Raw genomic sequence first — 18,726 nt, 5'->3', positions numbered from 1 at the left:
GCGTATGTACATTTTTTTAAAGAGAAATTTCAGCGGGTATACAAAAATATACGTATATTGAGGATTGGTTTATTAAGTACACTAAGTATATGTATATATAATTTATATATATATATATATATATATATATTTCTTTGTATTAACGTTTTTACAAAAAATAATAACAATTTAAGTGTTATTAGTGTAAAATGGATAAATACACGTAAGAAATGGACAATGCAATTTGCGTCTGTTATCCTCATATCGTAATATACCTTACGTAAAATATCGCTGTATCCTTTGCTTCTTTGCGGTAATGTTAAATAAGACGTGGATAGCGTTTCGAGTTTGTGCTCCACTGAACACTTTCAAATTGTTATTTAGAAATGTAGAAATCACTTAACTACATTGTCCATGATTATAATATTAAAGAGACAGTTTTCGCTTGAAAGGCACTCACGTTTATGCATTTCGTACGAAATACTTGTTTGGTTTACTTTCGACATTACAATAAAATGAAAATTCTGCGCAAAATAAAACCACTGTTTCTTTATACTTCTCTTTTTCGATTTAACGAATCAACGCAGAAAAATAGCAGTGCGTGTATGTATACGTACATACATACTATACATAAACGTCCACCACTGTTTCAGAAAAAATGGTGAGAGGTATCAAATACAAAATTTAATGTACTATCATCCAGCCTTATTAGCCACAGCGTCTGACTCGTTGGGTTCTTTTTCTTTTTTTCATCATGGAATGAGATAAAGCCCAACATTTGTGTAGGTGAAAAATGGCACATTTACGGAAATATAACGTAATTGACATAGTAGATTTGTAGAAGAATATATTTCAATATTGTAATTAGTTTCGCTTTTATCCTTAGTGAATCAATTAAAAAAAAATTGTGTAATGTAGCAAAATAATTCTCCTATATTAGGTATATTGGCTATATTACATCAGATATGTATTATTCTCTGTGTGCATACAATAAAATTATAGCATTCAAGTGATTGAAAAATAGACAGTCAGTGACCCGATACATGTATTACTAATGTATTGCTTATTGGTAATACAATTGGATAAAAAGAAGTAATCATCTATAATGTGAGAGAAAAATTTGCCTAATGGCATAAAAATAACAATCGCGAGGAAATGTAGAGTTTGCAGTTTTTTGAGTGGATCATCATAATTAACACGTAACGATGCAGTTCGTTAATTGCATTTATCAAGCCCAACATCAATGTTAGTATTAGATAATAGCGCCAAATTAACGAACTCTTATTTAAAAGCCCATTAAACGAGCAGCAAGAAGGGCGACATAATGTAAAAATAAAATATGTTACTATTTTGTACGTAAAGCTACTGACCTAATTTATTTTAATTTCATATTTAATAAGCGAGGTTAGGTAACTTTTGCAAATAATTGCTTAAAAAAAAGCTGCCTTTAATATATCTATAGCAACCAAAAATAGCTTACCCAATTAGAATTGTTCAAATTCTACAACCACTTTGTATAATAATATTTAAGTGCGAATCACATATGTTCAAATTTCACTTTTTTGACTGAACGTATTTGATATATTGTTACAAGCTGCTATGAATTATACAGGGTCGCGACAATTTTGCTAGAATAAAATTGACTATTCCCGGATTTCCCGGTCAGTCGCCACCCTCTTGTAGATATGTAGCTGTGAAACAGTTCTATATGTGCTGCAAACTGCGGCAGTACTTTTAGCTACCATGCTTGGATATTTGACCTTCATGTTTTTATTTTACTCATGTTATATTATATATACCCTTTCGAAATGCAGCGATTTGAATTTCATTTTTCTTTAGATCGTTTATCTTCGATGGCGACCTAAGTATGCCTTGCACTGTGGACAGCTGTGATGAACATCCATGCATTCATCGATGCAGCACGGAATTAGACAGCAGCCTAACCAGCATCTAAAAAAGAATGAGATCATCGTTAAAAAACAGGGTTTGTTACTCAGGTCTTTTGTGTTAAGCTCCATTAATGTTAGTAGCTTCTACCCATAGAACTAATATCCATGAAACGAATGCGTAATCATTGATCATAATCATGTACTATGTTAAAATTCAATTGAATTTGGATGTTGCAGATCGAGAAAACTCCAGATGTTCGTAGGTAGCAGTAACCCTTCATTATGAATACAAGAATTGTCATGACATTTAGAAACCATTTGAAGAAAAGATAACATACCCAAGCAGTGCAATAATGACTCCAGAAATATATGCAATCATTCCAGGTTCTGTTTTGGTAGCTGTATCGATCTCAGTTCCACATTGAGGGCATATCATATGGGTCGGATGTGGTCCAACCGGTACAACTGTTGTAACTATAGTTGGACCTCCTGCAACTGTGAAAGGAAAACATACCACAAGATGTTATAGCCAAGAATCAAGCGTGTTTAAACTTCTTTGTGACATTCGATCATCACAATTGATGTTTAAGTAATTTCAACATTAAAGTATTGTAAGTTTGCAAGTAGTTGAGAAGAGAGGAGAGATATGAGATATCCTATCGTTAATCCTCACAGATGAACAAGGCGCGTTACTTTAGTGGCATTTGAAATGCACAGATGAAGTTATAATAATAATTTTGAGGTCATTCCTAATAGTAGCATCGAGGTTACATTATTTACTCACACGATTGTATCGGTGTATAAGGACTGGCAGGTGGCACACCTCCCACACTTTGAGAATAGGTAGGCGGTGCAGTCGGCGGTGGTTCGTATGGAGGCGGCGGCCCATTCTTATTCATTTTGGTCAATTTAGCTGCTGATAAATAAGACGTTATAGAATAATTTCCGATATTATGCTTTGTGCAGCTAGATACTAGGGCCTCGTAAGCTAGGGTCCAAATATAGATGACCTAATTAACAAATTTACATGCCATAGACCTGAACACAGTGTTAGGCTGCAGATGATGTCTGAGCGAATCGAAGAAATATCCTATTTTTCTAGTTAGAAAATCTTCAAATATAGCGCATATGTATATATGTATCTAATACGTCACTGTTCGACCTTGATTAATTTAACATGACTATTAAATAATTCAATGTTACAAATATAAACGCGGTTATCAAGTATGTATGCGAAATTTGTATCGATTAAAATAGCAGTGTAAAAGGTTATTACTTACTTCAATTGCTTTGCAAAATCTTCAAGCAAAAGTGCAATCATACAGATCAACACGAGATTGCGTCAACTTTCCTTCTTCTTCTTGCAAGTCGTACGCGTGTTCGCTATAATACGACTAATCGAGTGTCGTTGCGAGTGTGTGTGAGAAAATAAGTACGTCAGTGATCACCACGGTATAAGGATAAGTGGTAGTCCGATTGCCTTATACTCCCCACCACGGTCTTTTACACAGGCCTGAGAACTCCGTCTCGAAAACCGTCACCTCAAAATATTGCCGACGGCGCTAGTGAGGGGGAGGCTTTTATATATTTCTCTTTATTGCACACCTCTGCACATCCCGGCCACGATGATTGCGTTCTTTGTTGCACACCGGCTTACACGCCGGTTTCTGAGATTACACGCTCTCAAAACGGTTACGCCGCGTTCTATGGCAAAGGCATGGCAAAGGGATATGAGTACCCAGACCCGCTGTGGTGATCACGAATGTAAAACACTGCCTAGCACGTATTAAGGACTGTCAACGTTATCAAGTATTACATGCGCGGCGTGGTGAATAGTGCCTGCTCCATGATTCTGAGCGCAACGACATGGAAAGTCGGTAAGGCAGAGTACTGCGCACGACATATATACGTATTTTTGTAAAAAATGGAGGTAAATCGGATTACAGTGTCACGTTGACAACAAACATATAAAAATTGTCAAATGCTATGCTTGGATTAAATAATGAACTCATACGAAGATTATTATTTTTAATAGGATTTTCATTTTTCGACATGTTTGAAAACCTGTAATTTTAATTACCGACTGTCTAAAAGGCCTCGATAAATTAACGTCATCCACAGTCTAAGTCAGTCTAAGGGTCCACAAGACCATCTACTATCAAGTCAACCATTGGTACACGCTACATGCCCATTGCCCAGTACTACCGGTAGGCCACGTCAAAATATATATCCACTAAAATGGTAAGAATATAATTTGGTATTATTAGGTACATCCTTGTATCGCAAAGCTAATAGTACATCTAATTTAAATATTATGTGTTTTTCTAACATTCACGATGAGAACAACTGAAAACTAAATTTTTTCCGTATGGCGACTGCGAATAACCAAGAGGTTGAACTGTCCATTAGTATTTCTAATCGCTTCTCCCGTTCTTTTGGTTATTCTTTATTTCATATTAACTCGTAAAATTTTGCAGATTGAAATCGAGTCCATGACGAGGTACGTCTCACCGATAAACCCAGCTGTGTTTCCACATTTGGCTGTAGTCCTGTTAGGAATCGGTATATTCTTTACCGCGTGGTTTTTCGTCTACGAAGTAACCAGCACCAAGTTTACCAGAGACATATTCAAGGAATTGCTGGTCTCCTTAGTAGCTGCAATATTCTCCGGTTTCGGTGTACTGTTTCTACTGCTTTGGGTCGGAATTTATGTTTAGGTAATTATTAACAGAATAATTAGGTTCTTGACCATACACAGGAAGATATGAATATTTTATTCCTGATGTGCATTTACTTTCAGTCATGGATCACAACCCATTTTGCTACACCAGACATATTCAAATTTCTACAGGTTGAATACTGACTTGCATGTGATTCTTGTGACTTCAAGGAGCCGTGCTATACATCTGGTAATATTCCGTTGAACCGAAGTCTTTTTTCTAAATATTTATAATAAATATGGTAAAATAGATTCCACTGTGTGTTATGGCACAGACTCTTTAAACCTTGTACAGTGTTCCTCAATTCTGTTTTTGATAAAAAAAAAAAAGAGAAAGAAAATAAACTATGTAATAAAAACAAAATACAACACTGTACATATTCATACTAAATGTAAATATATAGTTTGCAAATTTTATTCTCAAATACATGTCGACTGAGAAATTGAAAGAATCATGAATCTTTGTTTGAAATGTGCGTTATGATCGTTTCGTAAGGACTTTATTTTATTACAGAGTTATTACTTATCATTTCTATTCATTCAATGGTATATCGATAATTTTTTTTTTACTTAATATACATTGTACGTGGTAAATAAATCTTTGTTCGCATATATTGAAATAACTTGTGTAGGTATAATTAATTACATTTTAAAGCCAACTGTTCATCATCTCAGCACCAAAATCAATTTCTATTCAACCTGCCAGACCAGCCTTCTGTCTGCAACGCAACATTAGTGCTCGGAGCATAAATTGCCGACGTGAAAGCTGTCGAACTTGCTTCAAAAATGCTTCTAAATCAATGATTCCTCCGCGCAGACCTTCTCCAAGATAATAAATCGCATCTTCGATAGCAGCTTCCTCCGCAAAGGCATTCAGCATCCTTGATTAAACAAAAAATACTCATTTTAATTTGCAGCAACTGTATATGGTACATAGTCGTAAGAACAAATGAAATAACATACTGTTTGTACAAGGGAGCAATTGTCGTCACTGCTTCGTCAACATCGATAGTTTGATTGTCAGAAAGTTTACTAATTTCCCTTTCTAATTCACTCTCTTTTTCCTCGAGTATATTTATATTTTTCTCAAGTTCGGATTTCTCCCGATTCAACTTGTTGAGCAATTCCTCTAACCGTGCTGATCCGCTCGCTAGTTCTTGCTCGGTGCGACGCAGAGTTTCCAGTTCTGCTTCTCCCTGAGATAACTGTTCACGTAAACGGCGTCTCAACTTATCACCAACAGCGGATAACAGTGATTCTCTGATATGTTCTTCCGATATCGTATCTGTGTTGTTAGAATTCCCAGGCACCCTTGGCGACTGAAGTATTAAAAGTTTTGAAGTAGAGAGATATTATTTCCGAACAATTAAGCAATCAGTGTATAAATATTTGCTGATAAAATTAGCTGATGCTAATTCAACTTCAATAAGAATTCGTATAACGTACTGGCTGTGTGACTGGTGGATATGGCGGTGGGTAAGAACCAGGGTACACGGCTCCCCCGTAACTCGTGCTACCTGGATATGGACTGTACCCAGGATACGGTATTCCAGGTGTTCCAGATGTTGGGTAAGGTGGATAAACGTTACTGCCAGTTCCATACTGTGAACCTGTAGGATAAGGTGGGAAACCACTCGCAGATGTTCCACCACCACCGGGAACTGGCATAAAAGCTACAATATCATAATAAAGATTAATAAAATTTAATGAATAGCAAAGGTCAGGTATTTCTTTTACAACCGAACAATAATGCGATTGGATATTAAGTTTTTATAGTAACTTACACTGTACAGGATATGGCGTTGAAGAAGTCTGATTGTCGTTCTTCGGTTTAGCATAAACTGGTGGCTGGTCTCCAAAGGTTATTCTCATCACTTGAATCAAGCTTAACAAATCTGATTTTTGCTACAACAGACAAGTTGTTTGTATTTTGCACAATTTTAGATACTCTGCTGCTAATGTGAAACAAAGAATAATTAAGTAAATACAATTTTTACTTACAGGGACCCATTCGTGAAGATAAGGAAGGTAAATTTTTCCATTGTGATCCACAAACATGCTGACCTTAATATTCATGTCTGCTGTAGGTTTGACGTAACATATTGGTGCGTTGTTGGGATGGGTGTCCATCAACCATACGCAAATGGGAATGTTGTAGACATTTCCTGTGGGAAAAAATGAACAGTGACTATAAATTTGTTACGTGACAACGATAAAATAGCTTTCTATACGTAAGGATATTGTAAAATTATACCTTTGTAAGTAACTGGTATCGTTCCTTGTAAGCTGAATAATTCTTTGCGCGTCCCATCGGTGAATACTGTGAAATTGAATGATAAATGTTGAAAAATATTAATGACAATATATTGCATGTTATTAAAATGATCAAACATTAAATTATTTATTAGGATTAGAGATACTCAGCAGAATTCAGAACTGTACAAATCTGCTGAAAGTCAAACTTGTTTAGCAAAATCAAAGAGATCAATTACTCAATACAATTGGAAATAAATTTGAACGTATTGGAAACTGCGTACCATACGGCTCTACTCTATACTGCAGAGCAAAATATTGGCTTAGGACACTGACGACATCGCGATAGGTGAGGTCTGGATGTTGATACTGCGAAAGACGAAGTAAAAAACAATAAATTTTCAAAGCTTAAGCATGCTGTTCAAGAATTTCTTTGTTGAATGAATTTCCACATCTTTAAATCGGATTAGCATGAGTGGTGAAGTTTATGAAACTCATGCAGTATGAGTTAACGTCTGAATCGACGCAGCATAAGGTCATGGGCCAAAACTTCAGGAATGTACTTCGAACTGTACTTCCAGATGATTTGAAAGCAATGAAAAGTTAGTGATTATTGGAGGGCGTTGATCTACGAACGATGAATGTCATTTACTTTCGTTAAGCACTGCCTTATCTTCCCTTCATTGATTTGAGTCATTTTCACCATTTAACCTGTAAATGATGAAACAATGGTGCCCGCTCGGTTTATATACGGCAATTTAATCAGTGCAACACGATATCGGAATATTTTCTTTTCAATAGTACAACCACTTGATAATTATGTTACAACTAATATCGCAGCAGTTCTTCCAATCACCCCCGTTGATATTTTTCGTGCGTAAATTGTGACTGGATTGCCTGAGTGACGTTTCAACTCCAAGGTCCATAGATGCAGTAAATGAGTCAGGTTGGGCATGAACACTCCGTCGCAATTGGTTGTTGGATCTCACTAAACAAAAGTTCACAGGCGAAAATTCAAAAATTCTTTCACTCCGATGCAACTATTATGATAAGATAAGTGACTATCTATTCGGGGGTGAAAAATTTTCGAGGCGTGAGAATGGGATGGCAAATTAAAACATTCTTCGGAGGTGTTTTTTTTCGGATTTTGAGTTAGAAACAAATACCTGGCTTATAAATACGAATTGATTTTCGATTTCACGTCACTTGTCGTTTGTATGGTGTAGGGTACGATGAGACCGAGACAGTGAGTGGAGGAGAGACAAAGTAGAAGAGTATATATGAGATAATTATTATTTTACATTGAAAGTGTTTTTCGTTCTAGCCAGCGTACAGGTGCAATGCACCACTGCAGAAAACGATATGAGTGAGATTGGATTATTACGATTTGATGTAACATGAATTGGAATGAATGAATAGAGAATCATTTTTTTGTTTTCGTCCGGCTGTCGGTTCTGGTATGATTTTAATGTCCTTCTGAATACTTTAGTGTATAATTAATCTCGTTATAAGCGCTTAACTCATTACTGACGGCAAAGGTTCTTAGCTCGAAGAGTTGCAGGAAGAGTGAGACAATACATATCAATTGTTGGTGAAAATTTGAAAGATTTTCAAAAATGCTGGAATCAGTTCATTGTTGCACTATATCGACGTAATTTTGGGAGAGACATCGATTAAGCGCAGTCCCAATGTGTTGCGATCAACTGATGACAAGTTACAGCCGAAAAACGAAGAATTTTACTCGCAATTTCTCTCCTGTTGGTCAGGAAAGAAAAATAGGCAAAAAAGTAAGGCCAACCCGCATTCTGAGGCTTTTCGTCACTCCCTGACGGTCAGAGGCGCTCGACACTGGAACTTTCTACCTACCGAACTCAGGGTCTGTCTCGACGCTCGCAGTTTTTGAACGCGATCTACATCAGCATCTCTTCCGGACGGAAGAGATCCGCTCTTGATGGCGACTCGTCATCTAGTCTTCCCCACTTCCCGTTTGGCACGTTTCTTTGTTGCTGCTTTCTTAGCTTTATTCTGTTTTCTTTTCTTTTCTGTTCTTTTCTTTTTCGCTTTTTTTCTGACATTGTCTTCGTCGTCTTTCTCTGTTCTATTCTCTGTTCTAATTTTTTATCCCTAGATATTAAATAGTAATATAGAACTAGGCTAAGGTTTAGGAATTAGGACTTTGTTTATTTTTAATTTTGCACTGATGTTTATCAATATTGTCATGAAAAAGATGAAATAAACCATTAAAACCATGAAACCCCTTTGTATTTTTGGCGAAAAATTTCGAGATTTTGATAAGTGCTGGAATAAATTCTTTGATGCACTATTCCGACGTAATTTTGCGAGAGAAATCGATTGAGCGCAGCCCCAATACGCTGCGATCAACGCATCAAAAGTTACAGCCAAAAAACAAAAACCGGAGATTTCGACATTTTCAGCAGGTGCTTTTTCCTTCGTGATTTCAATCCTGTTGATCACACGCTGTTTTCGCTGCGTTTTCTGAGTTCCTGGGGGTCCAATTGGTCAGAAAAGGGTCATACAAATCGAATCGGAGACTAAAAGTTTTTCGCCCAAAAAAAAAGCAAGGCTAACCCCTTTGTATTTTTGGCGAAAATTTTCGCGATTTTGAAAAGTGCTGAAATAAATTCTTTCACGCACTATTCTGACGTAATTTTGCGAGAGAAATCGATTGGGCGCAGTCTCAATACGCTGCGAGCAACGCATCAAAAGTTACAGCCAAAAAACGAAAACCGGAGATTTCGACATTTTTCAGCAGGTGCTTTTTTCTTCGTGATTTCTATCCTGTTGATCCTACGCCCTTTTCGCTGCGTTTTCTGAGTTCCTGGAGGTCCAATTGGTCAGAAAAGGGTCATACAAATCGAATCGGAGACCAAAAGTTTTTCGCCCAAAAAAACAGCAAGGCTTACCCCTTTGTATTTTTGGCGAAAATTTTCGCGATTTTGAAAAGTGCTGAAATAAATTCTTTCACGCACTATTCCGACGTAATTTTGCGAGAGAAATCGATTGGGCGCAGTCCCAATACGCTGCGATCAACGCATCAAAAGTTACAGCCAAAAAACGAAAACCTGAGATTTCGACATTTTTCAGCAGGTGCTTTTTCCTTCGTGATTTGTATCCTGTTGATCCCACGCTGTTTTCGCTGCGTTTTCTGAGTTCCTGGAGGTCCAATTGGTCAGAAAAGGGTCATACAAATCGAATCGGAGACCAAAAGTTTTTTGCCCAAAAAAACAGCAAGGCTTACCCCTTTGTATTTTTGGCGAAAATTTTCGCGATTTTGAAAAGTGCTGAAATAAATTCTTTCACGCACTATTCTGACGTAATTTTGCGAGAGAAATCGATTGGGCGCAGTCCCAATACGCTGCGATCAACGCATCAAAAGTTACAGCCAAAAAACGAAAACCGGAGATTTCGACATTTTTCAGCAGGTGCTTTTTTCTTCGTGATTTGTATCCTGTTGATTCCACGCTGTTTTCGCTGCGTTTTCTGAGTTCCTGGAGGTCCAATTGGTCAGAAAAGGGTCATACAAATCGGATCGGAGACCAAAAGTTTTTCGCCCAAAAAAACAGCAAGGCTTACCCCTTTGTATTTTTGGCGAAAATTTTGGCGATTTTGAAAAGTGCTGAAATGAATTCTTCCACGCACTATTCCGACGTAATTTTGCGAGAGAAATCGATTGGGCACAGTCCCAATACGCTGCGATCAACGCATCAAAAGTTACAGCCAAAAAACGAAAACCTGAGATTTCGATATTTTTCAGCAGGTGCTTTTTCCTTCGTGATTTGTATCCTGTTGATCCCACGCTGTTTTCGCTGCGTTTTCTGAGTTCCTGGAGGTCCAATTGGTCAGAAAAGGGTCATACAAATCGAATCGGAGACCAAAAGTTTTTCGCCCAAAAAAACAGCAAGGCTAACCCCTTTGTATTTTTGGCGAAAATTTTCGCGATTTTGAAAAGTGCTGAAATAAATTCTTTCACGCACTATTCCGACGTAATTCTGCGAGAGAAATCGATTAGGCGCAGTCTCAATACGCTGCGACTGACGCATCACAAGTTACAGCCAAAAAACGAAAACCTGAGATTTCGACATTTTTCAGCAGGTGCTTTTTCCTTCGTGATTTGTATCCTGTTGATCCCACGCTGTTTTCGCTGCGTTTTCTGAGTTCCTGGAGGTCCAATTGGTCAGAAAAGGGTCATACAAATCGAATCGGAGACCAAAAGTTTTTTGCCCAAAAAAACAGCAAGGCTTACCCCTTTGTATTTTTGGCGAAAATTTTCGCGATTTTGAAAAGTGCTGAAATAAATTCTTTCACGCACTATTCTGACGTAATTTTGCGAGAGAAATCGATTGGGCGCAGTCCCAATACGCTGCGATCAACGCATCAAAAGTTACAGCCAAAAAACGAAAACCGGAGATTTCGACATTTTTCAGCAGGTGCTTTTTTCTTCGTGATTTGTATCCTGTTGATTCCACGCTGTTTTCGCTGCGTTTTCTGAGTTCCTGGAGGTCCAATTGGTCAGAAAAGGGTCATACAAATCGAATCGGAGACCAAAAGTTTTTCGCCCAAAAAAACAGCAAGGCTTACCCCTTTGTATTTTTGGCGAAAATTTTGGCGATTTTGAAAAGTGCTGAAATGAATTCTTCCACGCACTATTCCGACGTAATTTTGCGAGAGAAATCGATTGGGCACAGTCCCAATACGCTGCGATCAACGCATCAAAAGTTACAGCCAAAAAACGAAAACCTGAGATTTCGATATTTTTCAGCAGGTGCTTTTTCCTTCGTGATTTGTATCCTGTTGATCCCACGCTGTTTTCGCTGCGTTTTCTGAGTTCCTGGAGGTCCAATTGGTCAGAAAAGGGTCATACAAATCGAATCGGAGACCAAAAGTTTTTCGCCCAAAAAAACAGCAAGGCTAACCCCTTTGTATTTTTGGCGAAAATTTTCGCGATTTTGAAAAGTGCTGAAATAAATTCTTTCACGCACTATTCCGACGTAATTTTGCGAGAGAAATCGATTGGGCGCAGTTCCAATACGCTGCGATCAACGCATCAAAAGTTACAGCCAAAAAACGAAAACCGGAGATTTCGACATTTTTCAGCAGGTGCTTTTTTCTTCGTGATTTGTATCCTGTTGATCCCACGCTGTTTTCGCTGCGTTTTCTGAGTTCCTGGAGGTCCAATTGGTCAGAAAAGGGTCATACAAATCGAATCGGAGACCAAAAGTTTTTCGCCCAAAAAAGCAGCAAGGCTAACCCCTTTGTATTTTTGGCGAAAATTTTCGCGATTTTGAAAAGTGCTGAAATAAATTCTTTCACGCACTACTCCGACGTAATTCTGCGAGGGAAATCGATTAGGCGCAGTCTCAATACGCTGCGACTGACGCATCACAAGTTACAGCCAAAAAACGAAAACCTGAGATTTCGACATTTTTCAGCAGGTGCTTTTTCCTTCGTGATTTGTATCCTGTTGATCCCACGCTGTTTTCGCTGCGTTTTCTGAGTTCCTGGAGGTCCAATTGGTCAGAAAAGGGTCATACAAATCGAATCGGAGACCAAAAGTTTTTCGCCCAAAAAAACAGCAAGGCTTACCCCTTTGTATTTTTGGCGAAAATTTTGGCGATTTTGAAAAGTGCTGAAATAAATTCTTTCACGCACTATTCCGACGTAATTTTGCGAGAGAAATCGATTGGGCGCAGTTCCAATACGCTGCGATCAACGCATCAAAAGTTACAGCCAAAAAACGAAAACCTGAGATTTCGACATTTTTCAGCAGGTGCTTTTTCCTTCGTGATTTGTATCCTGTTGATCCCACGCTGTTTTAACTGCGTTTTCTGAGTTCCTGGAGGTCCAATTGGTCAGAAAAGGGTCATACAAATCGAATCGGAGACCAAAAGTTTTTCGCCCAAAAAAACAGCAAGGCTAACCCCTTTGTATTTTTGGCGAAAATTTTCGCGATTTTGAAAAGTGCTGAAATAAATTCTTTCACGCACTATTCCGACGTAATTCTGCGAGAGAAATCGATTAGGCGCAGTCTCAATACGCTGCGACTGACGCATCACAAGTTACAGCCAAAAAACGAAAACCTGAGATTTCGACATTTTTCAGCAGGTGCTTTTTCCTTCGTGATTTGTATCCTGTTGATCCCACGCTGTTTTCGCTGCGTTTTCTGAGTTCCTGGAGGTCCAATTGGTCAGAAAAGGGTCATACAAATCGAATCGGAGACCAAAAGTTTTTCGCCCAAAAAAACAGCAAGGCTTACCCCTTTGTATTTTTGGCGAAAATTTTGGCGATTTTGAAAAGTGCTGAAATAAATTCTTTCACGCACTATTCCGACGTAATTTTGCGAGAGAAATCGATTGGGCGCAGTTCCAATACGCTGCGATCAACGCATCAAAAGTTACAGCCAAAAAACGAAAACCGGAGATTTCGACATTTTTCAGCAGGTGCTTTTTTCTTCGTGATTTGTATCCTGTTGATCCCACGCTGTTTTCGCTGCGTTTTCTGAGTTCCTGGAGGTCCAATTGGTCAGAAAAGGGTCATACAAATCGAATCGGAGACCAAAAGTTTTTCGCCCAAAAAAGCAGCAAGGCTAACCCCTTTGTATTTTTGGCGAAAATTTTCGCGATTTTGAAAAGTGCTGAAATAAATTCTTTCACGCACTATTCTGACGTAATTTTGCGAGAGAAATCGATTGGGCGCAGTCCCAATACGCTGCGATCAACGCATCAAAAGTTACAGCCAAAAAACGAAAACCGGAGATTTCGACATTTTTCAGCAGGTGCTTTTTTCTTCGTGATTTGTATCCTGTTGATTCCACGCTGTTTTCGCTGCGTTTTCTGAGTTCCTGGAGGTCCAATTGGTCAGAAAAGGGTCATACAAATCGAATCGGAGACCAAAAGTTTTTCGCCCAAAAAAACAGCAAGGCTTACCCCTTTGTATTTTTGGCGAAAATTTTGGCGATTTTGAAAAGTGCTGAAATGAATTCTTCCACGCACTATTCCGACGTAATTTTGCGAGAGAAATCGATTGGGCACAGTCCCAATACGCTGCGATCAACGCATCAAAAGTTACAGCCAAAAAACGAAAACCTGAGATTTCGATATTTTTCAGCAGGTGCTTTTTCCTTCGTGATTTGTATCCTGTTGATCCCACGCTGTTTTCGCTGCGTTTTCTGAGTTCCTGGAGGTCCAATTGGTCAGAAAAGGGTCATACAAATCGAATCGGAGACCAAAAGTTTTTCGCCCAAAAAAACAGCAAGGCTTACCCCTTTGTATTTTTGGCGAAAATTTTGGCGATTTTGAAAAGTGCTGAAATAAATTCTTTCACGCACTATTCCGACGTAATTTTGCGAGAGAAATCGATTGGGCGCAGTTCCAATACGCTGCGATCAACGCATCAAAAGTTACAGCCAAAAAACGAAAACCTGAGATTTCGACATTTTTCAGCAGGTGCTTTTTCCTTCGTGATTTGTATCCTGTTGATCCCACGCTGTTTTAACTGCGTTTTCTGAGTTCCTGGAGGTCCAATTGGTCAGAAAAGGGTCATACAAATCGAATCGGAGACCAAAAGTTTTTCGCCCAAAAAAACAGCAAGGCTAACCCCTTTGTATTTTTGGCGAAAATTTTCGCGATTTTGAAAAGTGCTGAAATAAATTCTTTCACGCACTATTCCGACGTAATTCTGCGAGAGAAATCGATTAGGCGCAGTCTCAATACGCTGCGACTGACGCATCACAAGTTACAGCCAAAAAACGAAAACCTGAGATTTCGACATTTTTCAGCAGGTGCTTTTTCCTTCGTGATTTGTATCCTGTTGATCCCACGCTGTTTTCGCTGCGTTTTCTGAGTTCCTGGAGGTCCAATTGGTCAGAAAAGGGTCATACAAATCGAATCGGAGACCAAAAGTTTTTCGCCCAAAAAAACAGCAAGGCTTACCCCTTTGTATTTTTGGCGAAAATTTTGGCGATTTTGAAAAGTGCTGAAATAAATTCTTTCACGCACTATTCCGACGTAATTTTGCGAGAGAAATCGATTGGGCGCAGTTCCAATACGCTGCGATCAACGCATCAAAAGTTACAGCCAAAAAACGAAAACCGGAGATTTCGACATTTTTCAGCAGGTGCTTTTTTCTTCGTGATTTGTATCCTGTTGATCCCACGCTGTTTTCGCTGCGTTTTCTGAGTTCCTGGAGGTCCAATTGGTCAGAAAAGGGTCATACAAATCGAATCGGAGACCAAAAGTTTTTTGCCCAACAAAGCAGCAAGGCTAACCCCTTTGTATTTTTGGCGAAAATTTTCGCGATTATGAAAAGTGCTGAAATAAATTCTTTCACGCACTACTCCGACGTAATTCTGCGAGGGAAATCGATTAGGCGCAGTCTCAATACGCTGCGACTGACGCATCACAAGTTACAGCCAAAAAACGAAAACCTGAGATTTCGACATTTTTCAGCAGGTGCTTTTTCCTTCGTGATTTGTATCCTGTTGATCCCACGCTGTTTTCGCTGCGTTTTCTGAGTTCCTGGAGGTCCAGTTGGTCAGAAAAGGGTCATACAAATCGAATCGGAGACCAAAAGTTTTTTGCCCAAAAAAACAGCAAGGCTTACCCCTTTGTATTTTTGGCGAAAATTTTCGCGATTTTGAAAAGTGCTGAAATGAATTCTTCCACGCACTATTCCGACGTAATTTTGCGAGAGAAATCGATTGGGCACAGTCCCAATACGCTGCGATCAACGCATCAAAAGTTACAGCCAAAAAACGAAAACCGGAGATTTCGACATTTTTCAGCAGGTGCTTTTTTCTTCGTGATTTGTATCCTGTTGATTCCACGCTGTTTTCGCTGCGTTTTCTGAGTTCCTGGAGGTCCAATTGGTCAGAAAAGGGTCATACAAATCGAATCGGAGACCAAAAGTTTTTCGCCCAAAAAAACAGCAAGGCTTACCCCTTTGTATTTTTGGCGAAAATTTTGGCGATTTTGAAAAGTGCTGAAATGAATTCTTCCACGCACTATTCCGACGTAATTTTGCGAGAGAAATCGATTGGGCACAGTCCCAATACGCTGCGATCAACGCATCAAAAGTTACAGCCAAAAAACGAAAACCTGAGATTTCGATATTTTTCAGCAGGTGCTTTTTCCTTCGTGATTTGTATCCTGTCGATCCCACGCTGTTTTCGCTGCGTTTTCTGAGTTCCTGGAGGTCCAATTGGTCAGAAAAGGGTCATACAAATCGAATCGGAGACCAAAAGTTTTTCGCCCAAAAAAACAGCAAGGCTTACCCCTTTGTATTTTTGGCGAAAATTTTGGCGATTTTGAAAAGTGCTGAAATGAATTCTTCCACGCACTATTCCGACGTAATTTTGCGAGAGAAATCGATTGGGCACAGTCCCAATACGCTGCGATCAACGCATCAAAAGTTACAGCCAAAAAACGAAAACCTGAGATTTCGATATTTTTCAGCAGGTGCTTTTTCCTTCGTGATTTGTATCCTGTTGATCCCACGCTGTTTTCGCTGCGTTTTCTGAGTTCCTGGAGGTCCAATTGGTCAGAAAAGGGTCATACAAATCGAATCGGAGACCAAAAGTTTTTCGCCCAAAAAAACAGCAAGGCTTACCCCTTTGTATTTTTGGCGAAAATTTTGGCGATTTTGAAAAGTGCTGAAATAAATTCTTTCACGCACTATTCCGACGTAATTTTGCGAGAGAAATCGATTGGGCGCAGTTCCAATACGCTGCGATCAACGCATCAAAAGTTACAGCCAAAAAACGAAAACCTGAGATTTCGACATTTTTCAGCAGGTGCTTTTTCCTTCGTGATTTGTATCCTGTCGATCCCACGCTGTTTTCGCTGCGTTTTCTGAGTTCCTGGAGGTCCAATTGGTCAGAAAAGGGTCATACAAATCGAATCGGAGACCAAAAGTTTTTCGCCCAAAAAAGCAGCAAGGCTAACCCCTTTGTATTTTTGGCGAAAATTTTCGCGATTTTGAAAAGTGCTGAAATAAATTCTTTCACGCACTATTCCGACGTAATTTTGCGAGAGAAATCGATTGGGCGCAGTCCCAATACGCTGCGATCAACGCATCAAAAGTGACAGCCAAAAAACGAGAATCTGTGTTTTTGACATTTTACAGCTGGCGCTCTTTCTTTCGCATTTTCTCTGCCAATGGTCCTACGCTCTTTTCGCTGCGTTTTCTGAGTTCCTGGGGGTCCAATTAGTCAGGAAATGGTCTCACAAATCGATTCTGAGACCAAAGGATTTTCGGCCAAAAAATAGGCAAAAAGGTCAGGCTAACCCCTTTGTATTTTTGGCGAAAAATTTCGCAAATTCGAAAAGTTCTGGAGTAAATTATTTGATGCACTATCCCGACGTAATTTTGCGAGAGAAATCGAATAATTGCAGTCCCAATGTGCTGCGATCAACGGATCAAGAGTTATACCGCCAAAAGTTATAATCTTCGCGCCGGGTTGCCTGAAGGAAGGGGAAGGAACATAACAAATTCACAACTGCAAAGTTTAATGTTCAATTCAGTTTTTGTTTATTTAATATTCAAGAATTCTAGTACAAGTGTTCAGGTGTCAGTGTTGAGTACTCCAACGAGTTGTTAAACAGGAAAGTGAAATGCAGGATATATTACTTCAAGCAGCATGCGATAAATGCTATGTGATAATTATTTTTGCAGTATGTTACTATAATATAAGTTGTGTTATGCGCACAGATGAAATGTATCTCCGCAGGATATGATATGTATGATATTATAATGTTACTATTTCATGCAAATTGTATTAAAATGAACGAAGAAATTGATTTCCCCATATTATGCTCTTTGTTTTTTCTGAGTTGTATGACGCTATTTCAAATGCCTTACTTGCCATCCTTGGTCATTGCTTTGCTGCTGGTCTTTTACTCTCTTTGATGCCGTTTCTGCGTTCCTGAGAGTCCAATTGGTCTAGGAAGGGTCGTTCTAGGAGTTGATCTTTGCAGCTGATTCGACAAAGTTGTACTTGCACAAGTCGAATTTCTGAGGGTTCAAAACCAGAGACTACAGGTTCCTCTGCCTCGATTTTGAGCCAAGATAATTACGGAACGAATTCAAATTAGGTAAAATATATGTGGCATACAATAATACAGTTATTCGTTCTCTTCTTCGTTCATCGTCAGTTAAAATTCACTGCAACATCTTATTCACTACGTTCAATAACATACGTAGGCATATCATTTCATCCCATTGCTGCGGTCAAAAAATAAAAAAACATTCGCAAAACATAATATTTATTATTATTACGTTTACTCTGATACAATATTCATCAAACATAATACATCGATTTAAGCAGAAGGAATAAAGCGTTCAAATAATGTTCCACCTGTTAGCATCGTATTCTTCTCATGTTTTCGGTCGAGATTAAAATCCCGTGTTAAAATCAACACAGTCAGATGTCATAATTTCTAATAGATGCGTTTTATTTTTTTGTTATGACGGGCTGGAGCCCCGATTAACCTTTGCAATATTCATTGGCACAATATTTATTTCGCCGCACAGTTTTCTACAAATTCATAAATATGGGGGACCATCTCGATGAGGCATTTCGCAAAATCGTACGCGACATTACCGAGGATATAAAAAATTACCCAAAAGAAGGTTCGAACCTCATAACATTACAGGATCTTCGAACGCAATTATAGTCTATAAGCTCATGCGTTAACTGTTCGATCCAGATCGGAAAACGGTAGCGGGATGGCTACAGCAGGTAGGCAAGGAGGTTCAGACGGATGCCGATCGACGTGCTAGAAATGAATACGGTCGTTATTTAAGATACGTCGTACAGTCTGGCGAGCCTTTACCCGACGAACTGAAACCGGCTCTTTGTTCGCAAGATCT

At 38.8% G+C, this 18,726-nt stretch overlaps 3 protein-coding genes across 5 annotated transcripts; 1 reads left to right on the top strand and 2 right to left on the bottom strand.

Moving 5' to 3' along the window:
- Positions 1 to 106: 106 nt before the first annotated feature.
- On the bottom strand, positions 107 to 3,332 carry LOC124298913 (LITAF domain-containing protein). Of its 2 annotated transcripts, none has more exons than XM_046751567.1 (4): positions 3,149 to 3,332; positions 2,653 to 2,781; positions 2,207 to 2,363; positions 107 to 1,929 (listed from the first exon to the last, which is right to left on the bottom strand). In XM_046751567.1, the coding sequence occupies exons 2-4, from the start codon at positions 2,765 to 2,767 to the stop codon at positions 1,824 to 1,826; spliced, it is 378 nt and encodes a 125-aa protein (XP_046607523.1). In that variant the 5' UTR covers positions 2,768 to 2,781; positions 3,149 to 3,332; the 3' UTR covers positions 107 to 1,823. The 2 variants fall into 2 exon arrangements, with proteins under 2 accessions (XP_046607523.1, XP_046607520.1); XM_046751564.1 differs by having other exon boundaries at positions 2,653 to 2,784; positions 3,149 to 3,331.
- A 630-nt stretch (positions 3,333 to 3,962) lies between these two features.
- LOC124298914 (transmembrane protein 258) lies at positions 3,963 to 4,904 on the top strand. 2 transcript variants are annotated; one of them, XM_046751569.1, is made up of 3 exons: positions 3,963 to 4,109; positions 4,346 to 4,585; positions 4,720 to 4,904. In XM_046751569.1, the coding sequence occupies exons 1-2, from the start codon at positions 4,107 to 4,109 to the stop codon at positions 4,583 to 4,585; spliced, it is 243 nt and encodes an 80-aa protein (XP_046607525.1). In that variant the 5' UTR covers positions 3,963 to 4,106; the 3' UTR covers positions 4,720 to 4,904. The 2 variants fall into 2 exon arrangements, with proteins under 2 accessions (XP_046607525.1, XP_046607524.1); XM_046751568.1 differs by having other exon boundaries at positions 3,964 to 4,109; positions 4,669 to 4,904.
- A 166-nt stretch (positions 4,905 to 5,070) lies between these two features.
- On the bottom strand, positions 5,071 to 7,767 carry LOC124298907 (tumor susceptibility gene 101 protein). The gene is made up of 8 exons (XM_046751551.1): positions 7,493 to 7,767; positions 7,125 to 7,209; positions 6,842 to 6,907; positions 6,589 to 6,752; positions 6,372 to 6,492; positions 6,034 to 6,260; positions 5,551 to 5,906; positions 5,071 to 5,468 (listed from the first exon to the last, which is right to left on the bottom strand). The coding sequence occupies exons 1-8, from the start codon at positions 7,544 to 7,546 to the stop codon at positions 5,282 to 5,284; spliced, it is 1,260 nt and encodes a 419-aa protein (XP_046607507.1). The 5' UTR covers positions 7,547 to 7,767; the 3' UTR covers positions 5,071 to 5,281.
- Between the last annotated feature and the right edge of the window lie 10,959 nt (positions 7,768 to 18,726).

This window comes from Neodiprion virginianus, chromosome 2 (genome assembly GCF_021901495.1).
Source record: "Neodiprion virginianus isolate iyNeoVirg1 chromosome 2, iyNeoVirg1.1, whole genome shotgun sequence".
Classification (NCBI taxonomy): Eukaryota; Metazoa; Arthropoda; class Insecta; order Hymenoptera; family Diprionidae; genus Neodiprion; species Neodiprion virginianus.
The sequence above is the reverse complement of the archived record's forward strand: the minus strand, read 5'-3'. Positions and strand labels throughout refer to the sequence as shown.